The sequence below is a fragment of the Dermacentor albipictus genome, chromosome 6 (assembly GCF_038994185.2).
Source record: "Dermacentor albipictus isolate Rhodes 1998 colony chromosome 6, USDA_Dalb.pri_finalv2, whole genome shotgun sequence".
Taxonomy (NCBI): domain Eukaryota; kingdom Metazoa; phylum Arthropoda; class Arachnida; order Ixodida; family Ixodidae; genus Dermacentor; species Dermacentor albipictus.
The window spans coordinates 81165562-81183380 of NC_091826.1; the positions used below are offsets into that span (position 1 = coordinate 81165562).

General features: G+C 49.4%; 1 protein-coding gene across 1 annotated transcript; it reads right to left on the bottom strand.

The window, feature by feature from the left end:
- Positions 1-725: 725 nt before the first annotated feature.
- Positions 726-9155, bottom strand: LOC139047048 (uncharacterized). Its single transcript, XM_070520989.1, has 2 exons — positions 7564-9155; positions 726-745 (listed from the first exon to the last, which is right to left on the bottom strand). The coding sequence occupies exons 1-2, from the start codon at positions 8969-8971 to the stop codon at positions 726-728; spliced, it is 1428 nt and encodes a 475-aa protein (XP_070377090.1). The 5' UTR covers positions 8972-9155.
- Positions 9156-17819: the final 8664 nt, after the last annotated feature.

Below are 17819 nucleotides of genomic sequence, written 5' to 3' on the forward strand. Positions count from 1 at the left end.
ATTTTTTTTTTCAGAAAAGAGAAGACTGCTCCCTGATCTCACTATCGAACTAAAAGGACAGCACATTCCTGTGAACAAAGAACATAACTTCTTGGGCGTAATTCTTGTTTCAAAGCTAAGCATCATCCCCCACATAAGATACGTCAAGGCGAAGTGCCTGAACGGTATGAACATACTGAAAATTGCACATAAATTGGGGCAGTGACAGAAGATGCGCAATAAATCCCTATAAAAGTCTTATACGATCGAGTTTAGACTGCGGAGTGGTGGTGTATCAATCTGCTACACCGGGTGCCTCAAACATGCTTGATCCTGTTCATAATTTAGGCATACGAAAATCCACAGGAGCTTTCAGATCTAGCTCGGTGCAAAGTCTCCATGTGTATATGTATACAATCCAATCAGTGGTCGCTGCATCTGCAAAGATCGTTGTCCAGTTCCTGTATTGTCTGAAAACACATTAAACATGTCAATATCCCTGTAACCAAACAGGAAACAATATGACTTGTGCTACGCTTTTGCCTAATCTTGCAACGGTGACAGATCCCTTTTCACTGCATGCAATGAACCTCATCGAAGCAATGGATGTTCTTGAAAACCATCTCATTGCTCCAGCCAAGCAAGTACCACCGTTATTGTGGCAGCTCAGGGCGTGTGACATTTATTTTGCAGAGGTTAAAGAAAACGCCTACGAAACAGACATATAAATCGCACTTACTAGCTCTTCAGTAAGAGTACTCGTGCACTGAAGTTTACAGTGAAGTTTCAGAGTCACACGCCAGCATTTTATACGCTGCCGTCATGCCATCCTTCTTGGAATCCGGGTGTTTGCACCTGGAAACAAGGATACTTACGGCGGAAGCCTACCCACGATTTTTCGCAGTAAGTTACTTCATGGAAATAACACTACAAAAGGCAATAATATTTACAGATTCATTAGGCATCGCCAAACCGATTATTTCGCTACAAAATAAAAAAACCCTTCCTTTACTGAATTTCATACAGTCGTCTGCTCTTTGTATGCATCTCATCAACAAATAATATGCTGGGTACCTGGCCACAGAGGCATGAGGGCAATATCAACATACTTGCCGACCATATAACCGCATTAGTGACAACAACAAGTATTTCTGCCATATAATCTTACTTACGTATATATATAGATCAAGAGACAGAGAGATATTTACTATGATAGGAAAGTTGAGAGGTCGGCCTGAATCAATGTTCTGGCCTGCTACTCGGCGTTGGGGGAAGGGGAAATGGTACAGACAGGTAGAATAAAGAAGACGTTGACTATAAGGATAAATATGGTGGTGAAAATCTTGCACGTTCAAGGACTCTTCAAAGTTTTTTGTCCAGTCCGCTCTCATACAAAAATTTGTTGAGAGCCTCAAGATTATCAGGCTGATGACGAGAATCAGGAGAAGGTCCCATTAGAATCTTTTCAGTTAATGGTCCAACGGCTAATTTTGACAAGATGTGTGTCAGCGATTTTCTCTGTACATCAAATCTCAGGCACTAAGGGGCAATTGGCAACGCACGTAGGGCAGCGAAACGTTTCATAAACGGCACGTTATTCAGCAAACGTAGGAAATTTACCACCATGAAGCAAAATAAAATAATCTGAGGTTATTTTCTGCCCTCTTAGTATAGGCCACATGTATGATCGACACTCACTGACACCCATTACCCTTTGATGATCTTCCTGTATGCGATAAATATGACGATACACTACCGGTCCTTCCATTCTTTTTAGATTGCCGCGAAGTAGAAGCTCAAAGAAAAAAGTACTTTTCCGTGGCATGCAGACAACACAGTCTCCTTCAGCCGGCAACGTTTTTCAGCGTTGAACCAACCTTTGACAGTAAGCTAGTTTCAACGTTTTAAAAGACGTTGGCACATTGCACGTTATCACACCATGGTATGCGTAGTGCATTCTCTTACTAGAGAAGGCTGCCGGGATAACAACCTTGTTAAGCACGTGCCTCCCAGCCCCTATTTTCAAAGACTGATTGGTGAGGTACGAGTGCTGCTGCTATTCTCACATTTAGTATACATTATTCCTTGGTAATAGAACTTTTGTATTCATAGGATACACCACAAATCATTGTCATAATTTTATTACCTGTATATTTTTCGCACCATAAAAGGAAATATTTTTAGGCCACTCAGAGCCAAGTTCTACCATTCCCGATTGCGATGCACGACCTCGCCATTTGCCACGTTCTACCATAGATAATTGAAATCCATATATTAGCATTTGCTTGGCGCTCGTTGGTAATATCTCGCGGTTGCAGCAATAAGATGCATAAATCATGATCATCGAGCAAACTGTATTCAATAAGGAAACTATCCCCTGGGATCCTCCATTTCTGCCCTTTTAGCCCTACCTCCTCTCCTCATCCCCTGCTGACCGCTCTTTAGGTGTCAGCAGACTGCGCTAGGCAGTTACATTGGTAAGGAGTGATTTCTATCATTTCCTCTTGCTTTATCTACATATCTATCAATTTAGATAAATAAATACAATCCATTATTACAGGCATAAACCCATAAAATCCATACCGATCCTAAATATGAAGCATTGCCGTTCAGTCCATCGTTCAGCTGGCCCGTACATTCCAAAAATCTAAAAAATGTGATCGAGAGAAGGAAACACAAAAAACCTAGTTGACGGTGAACATCGCTCAAGGTTCCTTCTCTCTTAGTGTCAATCTATATTATCATCCATGGACGGTGTTGTATTCCGGCAAAATAGTAAGCACTGCACTCTGCGGGCCATATGAGACCGAGACGAATTTGGAAGAACCAGTGGCCCCTAGTCACACGACGGTCGAGTGAAAAGCGGCAGAGAATAACATGCGACACTGAACAGTTTACAGAGAGAATGGTTAGGGCGAGCCCTTGTTGAAAGTATCAGCAGTGCGAAGGCCACTACGCGCAGCAGCAAAATGACAACGGTGCTAGGCACCGGTCATTCTGAAAAGAAGGGTAGGGAGGGTGGGGGGGATTTTTGTCAATTACAGTAGATCACCTGACGCTGCAGGGGAAGACTACATCGCGCTGCTATGGCGAAGAGCAGATTTTTTTCTTTCTTTGTGATAGTTTATTGGCATGTCCTTTGAAATGGCGGGGTGACGAATAGCCACCTATCGGCCCAGATTTATTCATATAACCTAAACATGTTTTCTTTTCAATTTAGCAGATTCGTATATGTCTCCGCAATATATTTTTTCTTTCTGAAAACGCCTCTGTCTATCTTGTATCGCTGCCTATAACTGGTCCGGTCGAATCAATCTCTTGCCTGCTTTCTTTCCTTCTAATGCTGTAAATGTCTCTAGCTTACCGCGTCTGCAGGCCGGTTGATGCTTCCAAGAGAGAGAGAGATAAAACTTTATTGTCTCCTTGATGGGGTTAAGGGGTGGCGGGGGTCGGGAGACTAACCCCCAATCCCCCCCTTCCTCAGACGGCGGCCAGTTCTTGCTTTCTGGCGGCGTCTTCGGCCATCCGGATGGCCCAGAGCTGCTCCTCTGGGTGTAAGCTGAGCAGCAATGTCTCCCACTGCTCGGCCGTACTAATGATGCGTGTGTTAGTGCGGGAGGTGTTGGTGGGTGAGGCTTTGGGGCATTGCCAAATAATATGATTGAGGTCGGCGCGGGCTTTGCACGCTTTGCAGAGTGGTGAGTACGCATCGGGGTACATGCGGTTGTAAAGCACGGGGTTCGGAAAAGTTCGTGTCTGAAGGAGTCGCCAAGTGGTGGATTGAGACTTAGTCAGTGTTTTGTGTGCTGGGGGGTAGCGTAACCGCTCTCTGCGGTAGTGCAGTAGAATTTCTCCGAACGTGACCATTCGGTCCCGCGCGTGACCGCGATGCAGAACAGAGGGCTGGTCGGGATCGGAAGACGCAGGAGAAGGATGATGCGCCCGGTATGCGAGAGCTCGGGCGGCATCGTGTGCGGCTTCGTTTCCAGCCAGACCCGAGTGACCAGGGGCCCAGATGATCTGCACGCGGCGTTGCCTTGAGGGAGGAGTCCCAGAGAGAATCTTTTGCGCTTGGGGTGCTATTAGTCCTCTTGCGTAGTTCCGAATGGCCGTTTTTGAGTCGCTGATGATGCAGTGTGCATTGGTAGCCGCGTAGGCCAAAGCGATGGCCGTTTCTTCTCCTACTTCGGGTTGCGTGGCGAATATTGATGCGGCCGCGGAGAGGTGGTACTGCGAACCCGCGACTGCGACGACCGCCATGGCGTTTTGGTTGGGGTAGTCTGCTGCGTCCACGTAGGTTACGTCAGCGGCTTGTTCGTAGCGCTTTTGTAGTTGTTTAGCTCTTTCTGCACGTCGCTCCGGATTGTGTTCAGGGTGCATATTGCGAGGTATGGGCGGGATAACTAGCTGATCACGAATGTTTGGAGGGATGGGTACTTTTGGTCCGAATTGGGTGGTGTAGGTTATGCCTAGGGTGCCTAGAATGTGCATGCCCGTGGTGGAATGGGCAAGTCGTTCGTATTGGCTAATACGGTGCGCTTCAATAAGCTCGTCTATGGTGTTATGAATGCCTAGGGCGTCCAGTTTCTCGTTAGAGGTGGTGATGGGAAGATGTAGGACTTGTTTATAGGCCCTCTTGATCATGGTATTGAGTTTGGACTTCTCAGTTGCATTGAGGCTAAGGTACGGGGCGACATAGGTGATCCTGCTCAAGGCGTAGGCGGTTACCGGGCGTATAAGGTTGCTTTCCTTCATGCCGTGATGTCGATTTCCGATGCGTGCAATGAGGCGAGTGGTTTGGTGTACATGATTATCTAATTGCTTGATTATGTCCGTGTTTCTGCCGTTTTGTTGGATGCGTAAGCCAAGGATACGAATGCTAGGTACTGTAGGTATGCGTTGCTGGTGCACGCGGAGTTCCATCTCGGGTGGGTGAGGGTCTGGACGTCGACCTCCCCAATTAGGCTTGTACAGAAGGAGCTCCGATTTCTGTGGGGAACACGCCAGGCCGCGCGGTTCTACGTATGCAACGACCTCGTTGATGGCTTGCTGCAGCGTGTCTTGGATGTCTCCGTCGCTGCCCCCGGTGACCCACAGGGTGATATCGTCTGCGTATAGGCTATGCTTGAGGTTGGGGATGCTAGCTAATGCAGGCGGTAGTCCGAGCAAGGCCACGTTAAACAGAAAAGGGGATAGAACCGATCCTTGCGGCGTGCCTTTACTGCCTAAGTGAATAATTGGCGACTGCAACCCTCCGATGGTAATGGTGGCTGTGCGACCTGTAAGAAAATTCTTTACGTAGTTATAGGTTCGATGTACAACCTGGAGTTGTGCCAGTTGGTTCAGTATGGCCTCATGCGTGACGTTATCGAAGGCCTTGGTTAGGTCTAGCCCCAAGATGGCTCTGGTGTCCAGCCTGGAGGTTTTGTCGCCATCGATAATTTGGTGCTTGAGCTGAATCATGATATCTTGAGCAGAATGTTTCGGGCGGAAGCCAATCATGGTATTGGGGAAGAGGTCGTTGTCGTTCATATGTCTGTGTAAGCGTGTGAGGATGACGTGCTCGAGGACTTTTCCGACACATGAAGTCAGGGAGATAGGGTGGAGGTTTTCGAGTAGGAGGCGCTTCCCGGGTTTGGGAATCATAACAATTTTGGCTTCTTTCCATTGTGAGGGGAGGTTTCCAGTTTCCCAGTATGCGTTAAAATAAGCTGTGAGGGCTAGTATAGAATCCTCATCTAGGTTGCGAAGCATTTTATTAGTAATGCCATCAGATCCCGGGGCTGAGTTAGGGCGGAGTGCGAGGATGGCTTCACGTACTTCTGCTGCTTCTATGGGCACATCCAGGTGGTCGTTATCGGTGCCTGTGTATGCTGGAGCGGGTGTGGTAGGTTGAGGTCCTATGTATCGGTCTATCAATTCTTGAAGAACTTCTGCGTCCGTGCCCGAATGGGTGTGAATAATTTTTTGCAAGTTGTGCTGTTGTGTGTTCTTGCTGTTAGCCGGATCGAGGAGGCAACGGAGGATATTCCACGTTTTGGGCAGGTTTGGTTGCCGCTCCATGCTGTCGCATGTGCTGTGCCAATTTTGACGAGTAAGTTGTTGTGCGTAGTCTTCGATTTGAAGGGTGAGAGTACTAATACGCTTCCTGAGCGTTCGGTTGAGCTTGTTGCGTTTGTATCTGCGTTGCAGACTGGCGAGGGCTTCGCACATATGCAGTAACTTGCTATCTGCCTCCTGCAGATTGGCTTCCTCAGGCACCAATTTAGTAGCTTTGCTCGCGTCTTGCAGCAAGGATGCGACCCAATCTTCGAAAGGGGGTTGGGTACCCGAGAAAGAGGTGAGGGCTCTGGCCTGCCGGAAAGCGTCCCAGTTCATTATGTGGAGTTGACGACCCTTAGGCTTTCGTGGGCCCACTCGAACTGTTGTTTGGATTAAATAGTGGTCGCTGCCCAAGTTGTCTTGTGTGTTCATCCAGTCTGCTTGTGGAATTCGTTTTGCGAACGTCAAGTCCGGAGTAGTATCTCTGCTAACACAGTTTCCCATACGAGTGGGAGAAGTTGGATCCGTGACAAGAGTAAGACCTAGATTCTGTCCGTCAAGCCATAGTTGTCTTCCCTTTCGGCGGTCCATTGAGTATCCCCATGCCACCGCAGGGGCATTAAGGTCCCCTACGATGAGCAGGGGGGCTCCCCTAGCTACTTGATCTGCTTTGGTGAAAAGTCGTAGAAACCTATGTTGTTCTCTGGGGCTGCTGTACACATTGAGGATGAAGAGGCTCTGTTGCTTGCGCCTTGCAGACGGGATGATCTCCAGAAAAATGTGGGCTGCTGTATCAATGCCTGTGTGATGCTGTATAACCGGAATGTTTCGCTTAACTAGTGTGGTTACTTGGGGCCTGCGGTTATCATTGCAAACTGCGGTGTATGCGGCATATCCCGACAGCTTAGCCGCTTCTCCGGTCTCTTGTAATGCGATAACATCGGGGGAAGTATGTGGTGCGAGAGAGGTAATGTATTGCTCTAAGTGTGCTCGCTTTCGCCGGAAGCCCCGGCAGTTCCACTGCCAAATGCAGTAGGTAACACGTTCTGGATTACTCGCAGCCATCTTTGTCGGGACGCGAGTACGGCTTCTTTAGGGGACCTGCTCTGGGACGGAGTAGGGTGTTTTCCAATTCTGTCAAACGGGTATTGTGATTTTGAGCCAAAGTTGCGACCATGTCTTGAAGCACTTTGCGCGTGTCGTCCATGTTTTCCTGTCGCTGTTGTTCTCTTGCCGCAAAGGCTTGCTCAATTCTGGGCAGTAGTAGCGTTTCTAGTTTCGCCGTAAGGAGGTTGTCCATTGCGCGTTCGAGAGCTTTTGCAATGGAGGCGTCGAGCAATGTGGCAAGCTTACAATCTAATGCTTCGTTGAGGTTGCGTTCTATCCGCTGTTGCATCTCAGTGAGGGCCTCACAGTTGACATTTCCTTCTGAAGTGTATGCTGGTGTTGCTACTTTTGAGATTGGTTCGAGAGGTTTGCGTTTGTGCGAGGTTGGTTGTTGGGTGGTTTGCGGACAATCTATTGCAGGGACAGGAAGGATGTCTGCATTTGATGGTAAATGCTTGGGTTGTGTGTCTGCAAGTTGGGATTTGAGATTAGCGTTTTCTGTCTTGAGTTCTTGTATCTCAGCACGTAAGGATCGGAGCTCCTGCATGAAGCTGTGCATGGTAGCGTCACTAACTGTGTTCACTGGGGTTGCTATAGGTTGTGTGGTGTGACCTGTGTGGGAGACAATGCTGGCCCAGCTTACCTTGGGGGGTGCGTCTTGCACTTTGACTGTGGTCGTTTTAAGGCTTGTGTTTCCTTGCTGCTGCGGCGGTGTTGAATCCGGTCCGCTCCGAGAGTGACTGCGTCCTTGTGACTGACTGCGACCTCGGGAGCGGCTGCGTCCACGAGACCGACTGCGTCCTCGTGAATTGCTGCGTTCGGGAGCCTGCGGTTGTAGTGTTGACTTCGGTGTTGGCAGAGCTGAGTCTCCATTTGCAGAAGTCGATGGCCCCATCTCCTGGTCAGCTCCTTGTTGTCCCAGTCGTAGGCGTTCCCATCGTCGTTGGAGTAGGAGGTGTGGTGTCTGGAAGCGGCGATGGCAGGACTTATCACCAGTCGGGTGGTCTTTGCCGCAGAGCGCGCAGCAAGGGTGACAGGGGTGATCATCCGGTGGATTTACTGTGTCACAGCTCTTGCAATTCTTCTGGGTTGGAGTGGGGCATACATCGGCCCTGTGGCCGACGGTCCCGCAGATGTCGCAGACCTCGATGCGCTTCTTATGTAGATAGCATTTGTATTCTGCTCCGCGGTAGTAGACATGGTACGGTACTTGCTTTCCGTCGAATACGATGAGCACTGAATTAGTCTTGCCCATGCGTCGGGCCTGCAGAATCGTAGGGTTCTTCTTGTAAATGAGACTGTTGGTAATGTCTTCTTCCGTGTCATATGAAGGGATGTTATGTATGACTCCTTTGGCTGTGTCCTCCGGCGGTGTGACGTATGCTGTGGCAGCGTAGCGGACTGCTCCGATGGGGAGATTGCGGATGCGACAGTATTTTTCGGCGTTAGACATCATTGGCGTGCTAACTACAATGACATTATTATCCGTGCATGAGCGGTAAATGTCGTCCTCTGCTTCTTTGGTTGTAATGCCCGTGATCTGTAGTATTGAGTCGCGTATCTGGGCGTCTGGTAGTTTGGACACGTTGAAACCGTCTCTTGGGCGTATGACGATCTTGATATCATTCTTCGGAAGTCGTGGTTGCCGTGGTGCGCGTCGGCGTAGTGCGGGCTGCTCGGTACTCTCGGTGCGTGCGCTTGCTGTTGCACGGAGGGATCCGTGTATGAGTTGGGATGATGCCTGCGTAGTCTGTCGTTGCTTACGGTGGCTGACAAGCCACCCTGCTTCAACGGAAACTTCTTCGGGGGCTATTTTCGTGCCTTCAACCTCTACTACCTCCATGACGAGGGGAGGGGCTGCACTTACTTGATCTCACGAGGGTGCGAGTCGTTGGGCGAAGTCCTCGGGAGCCGGGACTGCGACAGCGACGCCGCGCACCTTCGTAGCTGCGGCGCACCTGTCTCTCGGCCAGACGGAGCAGCTGAAGGTCTTGTTAGGGTTAGCAATCTTGTGGTCGTAGAAACCCTTGTCCTGGGTCCCTCTTGATGCTTCCAAGAACTTCTGGAAGTTGTACCTTGCCTCCCTCTCTCATTATTCTAAACATGGCTGAGTGACAGTGCGTGGAGGGAGGATCTGAACTGCGCGCAAGATGGCGGCCGGGATTCCTACACCTCAAAGGGCCCTTAACAAGCCACAGGAACTTGTGATTATACGCTGGTACATTTTACGTGCCCTCTATAGAGCGTTCCAATGCGATAATTTTTCAAGTTCTCGCCTTAATTTGATTTAATAGCGGATATAGAAACGTCTTATTGCTGCGAAACCATGATTTCTTGAAACGAAGGTCGTAGTCACCATAGACCGTCTTTATGGCAAATCAGTGCTGCGGAATCCCGCAAGGTGGAGGAAGTATCCTGAAACGGAAACTTTATTTGACCCGAATGTAGAGTAATATTACAAAATAAACACATGCGGGATCCACAGAAAGGACTCTTCGCAGACGAGGATAAATTCGTCCTGGTCCGGGATTGGAACCCGGAACAAACGCGATTCGGGGGGATCGCTCTATCATCTGAGGTAACCAGGAGGCTAGCAGATCGCAGCAAAAGGGGCGAATAAATTGAGAACTCGATCGACAATCGAAAACTCAAAACAATTTGCCCGATTATAGACAATAACAGGCACGCACCCCTCTTCCCAAAACAAAAAGTTTCACGTATGGGACCACGTGGTCACTGCAACGCTTTTGTCGACTAAGCCTTCTAGGGGTTAGTTTACAGAAATATTATTTAAAACAAGAGCATTTGACGTGTAAGTTTTTAACATTTCATAGCACGTAGCTCTTCACCACGTGCACATTCTTGTATTTACTTTTCCTTGTGCTTGAAAGTCTCGACGCTCTTTATAAGCGGGTAAATTGAAGAAGGCTAACTCGAAAGATCTCTTCGTCACCACGTCTACGCAGTGAAGCTCAGAGAGACTTGAGGTACCTTTTGATGTGAGGCTGTTTGTAGATATAGGTTCTAGCGCTAACAACAGCAGAAATTCATTGCTATACAACGCTGTTATATACACTGCTCCTAAAAAGAAATCTAAAATGCCAAAACTCACAATATCGCACCGGCCAACGGCAAATAGTGCTGTGCAGAAAAGAAAGCTTTGTGTACTTTTGCACATCTATGTATTACCTAGCAGGTTCGGCCTGCTTTCTTGTCCTCGTCTTTACCAACCGCTGAGCTAATGCCTTTCAAGCCCATTGCGCCCCACTTGTCGTAATTGCGAGTGCGCAAAAGCGAAAGCCAGACCGTGAACGAGTTTCCGAGCAATCTATGTACGCTGGTAACATTTCACGTTCGTCCCAGGCCTTGGGTGGTCTGCAGGACGTGCAAGGACAAAAAAAAAAAACAAGCAAACAAACAAAAAAACAGTAAAGCTGCAGTGCATTCAATGTTGTTCTCCTTCCCGTCAACAGGTACAAAAATGGCAGTCATTCCAGGGAGGGATTCAATGGTTTCGTAGAACTGAATTTGTTATGGTGGATCAGCAGGGGTGCCAGCGACGAATGCTCCTCTGTTGGTCAAACACAAAAAGCCCTTCAGAGCAGAGGGAAAATTAGACCGTGGCCATGCTTTTGCTACACGCAAGGATAAGTTGCAGCCTGCTACGCCCATTAACACTGACATTGATGCCGCCACATGGTTTGCCCCTGAACCTTGCTGCGAACGCCATTCTTGACGATTAAACGACACACCCACAACATATCTGGGGCATTAAACAAGGCATCTTGTTTTCATTTAGAAATGTGTTATGTATAATGAATAAAGAATAATCTAAATTTCTGGGTAGAAATACATTGCTGCTGCTTGAATTACAGGGAAAAACAGTTATTAAAGAACATGTAATTTCATCTTCAGTGTCTTTGGACAATACTAAATGGTGAAATTGAAGGCTGTCGCATTTATTTGCAGATTTATTTTTTGAAGGTATTAAATATAGCGCCTGATTCGTGACATTTATCATCGAATTTCCGCGGTATATCCAGGCAATGTCGAAACCAAGCTCCACGGGAATGGACGAAAGGGGGCCCATGCGTATTGCATGTATTTGCATGCATATGACATGCATAGTGCGTGTTGATATTGTTCCATGCAAGCGGGTGCCCCGACTGAGAGCAACTGCTCCGGTGTCTCGATCTGTCGGCCCAACTGGCCAGCGCTCCAGTTGTTTTTTGTGAATATACATTTTAAACACCCTTTGGTATTCAATCCATCGTTCGGGCAACAATATCAAGCTGAAACGCCCCGTGAAGAAGTTTGAAACTGAACGTGTCGGCCAATCGCAGCGCCTACTGATACGGCACGCCTTGCCTGGCAATGACATTCCGCTTTGTGCCGAGACAGGATTTGCTGCGGCGTGCTGTCATTCAAACTTGGTCCCGAATTTGCTTACAGGGCGTTGGCGTCTGACTCGCAATCTCGATATTTCCTGTATGCGGCCTTCACCTTTGATTGCGCATATCTCAATCTACCTGCGATTGTTTGGATTTTGAAAAAAAAAAGAGAAAGTCGGCGTGTCATAAACTGCGACGCCCTACACGTTTTCCACATAAAGATATGACCCAACATAATTGGGTCATATCAAGACCCAATTAGGAATTTTTTAAATTATTCTTTTGAGAGCAAATAAAGCTGTTGAAATGTATTTACGTCTCGTCGTAGACCTTGTATGCAATGACGACAAGCTTCTTATGGCCGCAACTGTTTTATAGAAAAATGCCGCCTTGTTTAGGCACACTAGCCACCTTGCCAAAAAATGCCACCTTGTTTTAGCACACCGCTTAGAACATTTACAGAAACTGCAACGCTTACCACCTTCGAGTGCCTTATACCACTTTGAAGTCCATTGTTACGTCGAAGTTGCCAGCAGTCACCGATTACTGCGCGAAGTAGCGCCTGTTCTTTTATTACGTTTACTTTGTAAAGGAGGTCCCATTGCAGTCTTTGACTCCGGGACCTCCTCCTGAATATTAACAACTTGTAATCATTCTAATGGTCTCAATAAAAACCGATTCTGATTCTGATCGATAAAAAGCTCCACGGCGGCATGAGAATTCTCGGCCATTCTTGTTCATTAAAAGAATGTCTGGTATCGAGAATGCCAACATTCGCCTTTCGTTTAGCAATAGACCCAGCCAATGATGCTTTGGATTTATAAAAAATAAGGAGCGGTAAGTGAATAGTCTAATTGAAGAATAGTTATGACGTTTACAATACAAAATAATCGAAAAAGTTGTGCAAACTCGATCAGACATCCTTCAACTAAACGGCGGTCCCATGAAAAAACATAAGCATGTTTCCGTTGCGTTCCAAGATAAACATATCGCGCATGACACCAAACGGCCCAGTCATCTCTGCGGGAAGTAATATCCTCTCAGTATGGCCTACTACTGCTTGCTGCTTCCTTTGAACCACAACCACCACCCTCACATGATCTCACAGCGACACGTTTTTTCTTGAGGCGTGGTTCTGCCCCATTGTTTATAACCTATGAGATGGTTGAGCATTGTCATGCCTACACATGGCACATCGCATGTTAGCAGAATTGGTGGAAGAATTATGGGGCTCTACGTGCCTGCACCAAAATCGGATTATTAGTCACGCCATGGTGGCGGACTCCGGATTAATTTTTGGTACCCAGCTGTTTTTTAACGTGCACCTAAATGTAAGTGCCCGACTGCTATTGTATTTCGCTGCTTTCGAAATCGGCTTCCATAGTGGGGATCGAACCCGCGACGTCGAGCAAGGCTATAGCCGCATAGCACGGAAATCTTGATTTGACGTGTGACCGCTTGCGTAGTGTTGCATAGAACCTTCGGTTATTTAATGTGATTTTGCATCTGCAATCCGTCGGTCATTTGTCCAGTCGACAAATTTTCATGGTTTTTTTATTAGAATTTGCAGAAACGTACAATACCTTGAGTTATTCTGCAACTGTTGTATTGTCTGTGTCTATTGAAGTAGCGTTTCCTCACGTTTATTTCCTTAAGGTAGCGTCTTCCTCCTCCCAACCATCCGCCCCATAGGGTAACTGCAGGCGATGAATGCACTGATTTCGCGATTTCGCCGCTTCTGCCGATTCTCTGCCTCGTCTCCTTGCCCCATATTTAGCACTCTATTCACCACTCCTTGAGGCTTGTACGTTATTAGAACGGTAAGCGCTGCGGAGGGTCACGGATAATTAAAGCTGTCAAAAGGCTAATGGGACGACGCCCACAGATCTCCAAAAAGCATTGTGCACGTGGGACGGGATAGAAATGTCCAAATGAGTTTCCCACGTCGCCGTACCTCTCTTCCACGTTCTTGAGAACGCCACCAGCGGCGGAGCAGAGCGGACGCACCTTACATCGGCTCCGAGAATTTTTCACCGAGATGGCGAATATTTCACCGTAAATGGCCTGAAACCGGTCCCCAAAGGTCAGTGCAGGTGCCCGGCACCCGTCTTCACCTTTCTTCGGAAGTTTCCGACCGGACTTTGTGCGCGAGAAGCGCTTTTCTATCTGACGCGGCGGCCTCCGCGCTATAGGCCTACTTTACGCCTAACGCAACGAGCGTCTCGCCACGACAGCCGGTTAGGTCTTGGCCTACCGGCGTCTGTTCTGACGCCGCTCAGCGCCATGGAGCCGTCCTTGGAGATGGCTTACTGTGTCGCGGGAGAAAATATCACCCCAGAGGAGTTCGCAAGTGACCCAAGGTGGCAGAGGGCCTTTGAAGCCCGGAAGGCTGCCTACCCCCAAGCTCCAACAACTGGCGTCGAGTCCGCTCCCGGCGCCATCGGCCGGTTCTACCGGCAGTTCTTCTAGTTCAGCCACACCGCCGACGGCTCCGCTGACTTCCGGCAAGCCAAAAAGGCACGCTCCTCTACCCAAGCTACCCAAAACAGACCTCAAGGTCATATTACGACCCGGCGGCGGACTGTGCGTGCGACGGTGCAACGGCGGAGTGCTTCTCCCACTCGTATGCGCGAACGCCTGCATTGACTATAACACCGCCCGGCAGGAGGACAAACTGCGCCTGAACCCATTCAACAATTCGTTCACGATGAGTACCCCTGCGGAAGACCGAGCGCAGAGGTATGTGGCTGTGGACTCTTTGATACTAGACACCGTGCAATACCCACTCCGCGCTTACGTGGCCGCCCCTGACGATGCGGTACGTGGCATCATTTACAACGCGCTGTACAATCAAAATCCAGAAGAAATCATCCAAGATTTGGTAGCTATGAATAAGAGCTCCCAGTACACGATCACTGACGCAAGACCTCTGGGCAAAACCAAGTCTATCTTAATCACCTTCATCAATGTGCAAGCGTTCCCGAAGCAGCTGAACTTCTATGGGACTCTATATGCCTGCCACCATTTCAAGGCCAAAGTGGAGGCATGCCACAACTGCTGGAGGGCACGGCACCGAGTGGACGTGTGTCCGCACCCCAAGAGCAACCCCTGCCCGCGATGCGGAGTAGAGCATCAACTCGTCGAACCACCCACCTGTAACGCCAAGTGCATCCTCTGTGGAGGGGCGCACTTCACGGGGTGCAAAAAGTGTAAGGTGCGGTTTGACCGCACCGGCAAGACCAAGTCTCCACCCGCAACCGTCAAGGTGGCTTTTATCGAGAAAAAGGCTACCCCCGACTCCACCCAACAACGCAGCTCCCGCAGTCCTACGAGGCTGCTCTCGGACCCCCAGAAGAAGTCAAACAGGGCCTCTCGCTCCAGGACGCAGTCCAGGTCCAGATCCCGTTCCACCACCGGGCGCGGCCGGACCAGGAGCCGCTCCACCTCCTACCCTCCTCTACCTGGGACGGAGATTCAGTCCACGAAACAGGTGAGCTGGGGGCCGCGGTCTCCGTCTCTCGAGCGGGAAAATAAGGAGCTCAGGGCCCAGCTTCAGAAACAAAGTGCCGAAATCGCCGAACTACGTGAACAAATTCAATCGCTGCTTAAGCGCGACATGCATACGCGCAGAACCGACTCTCCTAATCCCCCACCCGCCGCTAGGGCTCCCTCTGTCAGACCCCCCTCTGCGCCGCAGGCATCTAACCTTCCGTCACAAGCAACGTCCCCCACCAGGAATCCCCCCCAGAAGCGCCGTGCGCAGCCTGACGGTAGCGGAGAAAATTCCCAAAACGGGACCACTTCCATGACAGACTTTGCAAACGCTATTCAAAGCATGCAACAAAGCCTCATGGCCATGCAGAAAGACAATGCCGCCTGGATGGCAAATATAGCTAATAGACTCACGGCGCTCGAGAAACGGCAGGGCACCCAGGAAGCAACCGTGTCTCAGATACAAACTCAGCTAAATGGGCTGCTAGCTTCAAATTCCACAACCTCGGCCTCCATAGTCGAGTCCCTTCACAGTCATCATCATGGCAGCACGGCCTAACGGGGCCGTGGTATGGCAGTGGAACTGCCGGAGTTACAGGGCTAAGCGCAGCAGCCTCCAACTCCACCTACAGTCCCCTGCCCACAGATCAAACGCCCACAATCATAGCACTACAAGAAACACAAGGTCCCGCAAAGCTCCTTAATTACACACCTTTCGAGATAGCCAATGCGACCTCCAGCAGGGTAGCCACATTGGTACGCCGAAATTACACAGCTACGCTCCATCCACTTGATATTCCGGACATTGATGGAGTGCTCATAGAACTTCTTCCCCAACACAGACACGACACCAGTCTGTTTGTGCTCAACATCTACAGCCCCCCCAAGGGCCCTGCATCCCCGCTAGTAACGGCGATACGTAAAACCTTAGACATTTGCGGAAGGAACTCATTAGTAATAGCGGGCGACTTCAACGCAAACCACACTGCCTGGGGTTACAGAAAGAACTGCCGGAAGGGTACCACGCTATGGACGCTCATCCAAAATGAAGGGCTCTCGCTCCTCAACGATCTTAATTTTCCCACAAGGATCGGCAACAGTGTCCAACATAACACAAACCCGGACCTTACTCTCACTAAGCACATACCCAATGGTACATGGCTCAATACGCTCAACTCATTGGGCAGTGACCACTTCATCCTTAGCACCTACATCCCTACCCGTACGCTCTCCAAGACACAACGCCGCCAAGTCGCCATCACTGACTGGGACAGGTTTCGAAGGATTAGAGCAGCCGCACCTGAATCCATCGATAACCTGGACACGTGGGTGCAGCAACTAATGGCAGATACCACAATGGCCACATCCCAGGTACCAACTACGTCAGACTCAGAACTCGCACACAGTAGGCTATTACACATGTGGGAGGCACACAACAGTTTACAGAAACGCTGGCTAGCAAATAAGCACAATCGAAAACTCAAAACCCGAATCGCGGCCCTTTTCAGGGAAATAGAAGAGCACGCAACACACCTAACACGCCAACAGTGGGGGCAGCTCTGCGACCGCATGAGTGCGAATTTAGGCCTAAATGACACGTGGTCATTCCTGCGATGCCTGCTAAACCCCGAAAATAACAAGATCCAACAGCGCAAGAGTCTTTCGCGGCTGCTGCACAGCAACCCAGTGGAAGACAAAGCACTACTGGACTCTCTGCAAACCCTATATCTGGCGGATCGCACAAGGGTCCCCTTACCACCTTACACCGGCCAGGACAATCCAGAACTAGATGCAGACGTCACTGTCTGGGAAGTCCGTGCAGCCTTACATAAGCTCAGAACCACATCCGCTCCAGGGGAGGATAACATCACGAACAAAGCCCTTCGAAACCTTGATGACAGGTCGATACAGGCGATAACCCAACTCTTTAACTCGCACTGGGCCGCAGGAACCCTCCCACCACAGTGGACCCATGCAAAGATAACCTTTATTCCCAAGCCAGGCAAGCCGCTAGATCTCAAAAACCTACGTCCGATTTCACTCACTTCATGTCTAGGTAAGCTCTTCGAACATGTCATACTAGAAAGACTCCAACAGCATATGCAAACACATAATCTCTTCCGTCACACAATGATTGGCTTCCGCGGGCATCTATCCACGCAAGACGTCATGCTTCAGCTCTCTGAAGAAGTCCTGCACCCCCGGCATGCCAAACGCACAAGAGCCATACTAGCACTCGACCTGACCAAGGCCTTTGACAATGTGGAACATACCGCAGTGCTGAACGCCTTATCCGGTCTACACGTAGGCGGGAGAACTCACGCCTATGTCACAGCTTTCCTACAGGCCAGGACTGCGGTCCTTACTGTGGGAGAACTGACAACAGACAAGGTCCAACTGGGTAGCAGAGGCACACCGCAAGGGTCAGTCTCTCGCCACTCCTCTTTAACCTCACTCTCATTCCCATGGCCAGAGACCTGGCAAATATTCCCAACCTCTCGCACTCCCTGTATGCAGATGATATTACCTTGTGGACCACTACAGGCAGCATAGGCGACATGGAGGCGACCTTACAGGCAGGGGCCGATGTGGTGGTGGAGCGGGCTATGGCAATAGGCCTCGCGTGCTCCCCCACCAAGTCGGAACTTCTTGTTCTTCACCCCCCGAAAAGTCGCACAGACCCAACTCCAAACCCCAGCATCCGTATCCACATGAAGACGTATTCCATTCCAGAGGTCACACAGCTACGAGTGCTTGGCATGGTCATGCAGAACAACGGCAGACATACGGCGACCTTGAACAAACTCA

What these genes read in the sequence shown, in the direction of transcription:
- LOC139047048 (XM_070520989.1), bottom strand. Translation starts at nt 8,971, where the DNA reads ATGGAGGTAGTAGAGGTTGAAGGCACGAAAATAGCCCCCGAAGAAGTT. An exon ending in GCATTTACCATCAAATGCAG is followed by an intron (nt 746 to 7,563) that starts ACATCCTTCCTG and finishes TGTAAACTTCAG; the next exon opens with TGCACGAGTACTCTTACTGA.